The 2,119-nt window shown below is 39.6% G+C and overlaps 1 protein-coding gene across 1 annotated transcript; it reads right to left on the bottom strand.

Moving 5' to 3' along the window:
- Positions 1-970: 970 nt before the first annotated feature.
- On the bottom strand, positions 971-1,402 carry LOC138908064 (uncharacterized). Its single transcript, XM_070198702.1, has one exon. The coding sequence runs from the start codon at positions 1,400-1,402 to the stop codon at positions 971-973; it is 432 nt and encodes a 143-aa protein (XP_070054803.1).
- Positions 1,403-2,119: the final 717 nt, after the last annotated feature.

Here is a 2,119-nt window from a genome sequence, read left to right as displayed (position 1 = left end):
CTAATGCTTGCCCCTTGACAGACTTCTGAGTCATATAGATGATGTCGAACTCACTTAGTAGTATCTGCCACTTTGCTAACTTACCCGTAGGCATGGGTTTCTGAAATGATGTATTTTAGCGGATCCATCCTTGATATGTAGTGTATGCACATAAGTAATGTCTCAACTTTTGAGCTATCCACGTTAATGCACAGCAGGTGCATTCCAAAAAAGAGTACTGAGCTTCATAAGGTTTGAATTTCTTGCTCAGATAATATATCACCTGCTCCTTCCTTCCTGTTTCATCATGTTGTCCTAGAACGCAACCAAAAGCCCCATCCAACATAGACATATATAGTAACAGAGGTGTTCCCAATTTCGGTGGGACCAACACGGGCGGTTTAGATAAATACTCCTTGATTTTGTCAAAAGCCTTTTGGCATTCTTCAGTCCAACTTGTTGTAGCATCTTTTCTTAGAATTCTGAAGATTGGCTCACATATCACGGTTGATTGTGCTATGAAGCGACTGATGTAATTGAGGCGCCCTAGAAAACTCATAACATCTTTCTTATTCTTTGGAAGCAGTAGGTCCTGGATAGCTTTGATTTTTGATGGGTCTAGCTCAATACCTCGGCGGCTGACGATGAAACCTCACAATTTTCCAGCAGGAACTTCGAAGGCACACTTTGCATGGTTCAACTTCAAGTTGTATTTTCGAAGCCGGTCAAAAAATTTCTTCAGGTTTGCTATGTGATCCGAACACATTTTAGATTTGATGATAACGTCATCCATGTACACCTTTATTTCCTTGTGGTTCATGCCGTGGAAGATGGTTGTCATGGCTCTCATGTAGGTGGCTCCAGCATTCTTCAAACCAAGGGGCATCATTTTGTAACAGTATATTCCCTATGGTGTGATAAAGGTTGTCTTTTTAGCATCCTCTTCATCCATCCAGATTTGATGGTATCCTGCGAAGTAATCCACAAAGGATTAGAGCTCTTGCTTGGCATAATTTTCAATTAGTATGTGTATGTTGGGCAACGGGAAATCATCCTTAGGAATTGCTCTATTCAGGTCACGGTAATCGACACATACTCTAACTTTCCCATATTTCTTCAGAACTGGCACAATGTTGGCCAACCAAGTCGGGTATTCAACTACTCGGAGAACCTTGGCTTTGATTTGCTTGGTGAACTCCTCTTTTATCTTCAAACTCATATCCGGCTTGAGATTTCTGAGCTTCTGCTTTACTGGTAGAAACATAAGATTGGTAGGTAGTTTGTGAGCTACTATGGATGTGCTTACACTAGTCATATCATCGTAGGACCATGCAAAGATGTATTCATATTCCTTTAGGAATCTGATATATTCTTCCTTCTCTGACGGTGATAGATGAATGCTTATACGTGTTTCCTTGACCATTTAGGAATCCCCTAAGTTGACGGCCTCAGTTTCTTCCAAATTAGACTTTGGTTTGTTTTCAAAATCTTCTACTTCTCTAATGATTTCCTCAGGTATTATATCATCTTCCAGATCCTCTAAATCACTATCCTTATGTTGCATTGTCTCATTACATGTCACAGTCGTAGGTTCATCAGGATATGTAATAATTATGCTGAAAAGAAATATAGAAAGATGATAATAAATATAAAAAGCAATAATGCATTAATAAAATCTTTTAAAACATCAACAAGTGCGGCTCGATGGATCGAGTAATTATTTCAAAACAAAATACTGAAAAAATTTTCAAATGCTCAAAACTATTTTAAAATAATTCATGAAAATTTGCTAGGATACCCAGGAACTCGACGGGCCCAGGATAGTGCAACGGTCTAGTTTTTTAGAACAACTCCTTCTTCCATATTCTAAATGGTAAGGTCTTCCTCCTCCTTCTCCTCCTCCGCATCCTTAAGAATCGCACTACAATCCATGTCTTCTTCATCTAGAAACAGCTTTCCCATGCCAGCCAAAACCTTATCTTCCTCAGATCCCCACATCATGTCAGCTTGATGAAATGTCTGGTGCAGAGGTGGTACTGGTTGTTCCAGTGGACAATAAGAAGCACGCCATGGTGATGACCAATCCTAGTATTCTTGCCATGTTTATTCATACCCGATTCCAAAAGTCGTACCATGGTAC

Source organism: Nicotiana tomentosiformis, chromosome 3 (genome assembly GCF_000390325.3).
Source record: "Nicotiana tomentosiformis chromosome 3, ASM39032v3, whole genome shotgun sequence".
NCBI classification, from domain to species: domain Eukaryota; kingdom Viridiplantae; phylum Streptophyta; class Magnoliopsida; order Solanales; family Solanaceae; genus Nicotiana; species Nicotiana tomentosiformis.
The sequence above is the reverse complement of the archived record's forward strand: the minus strand, read 5'-3'. Positions and strand labels throughout refer to the sequence as shown.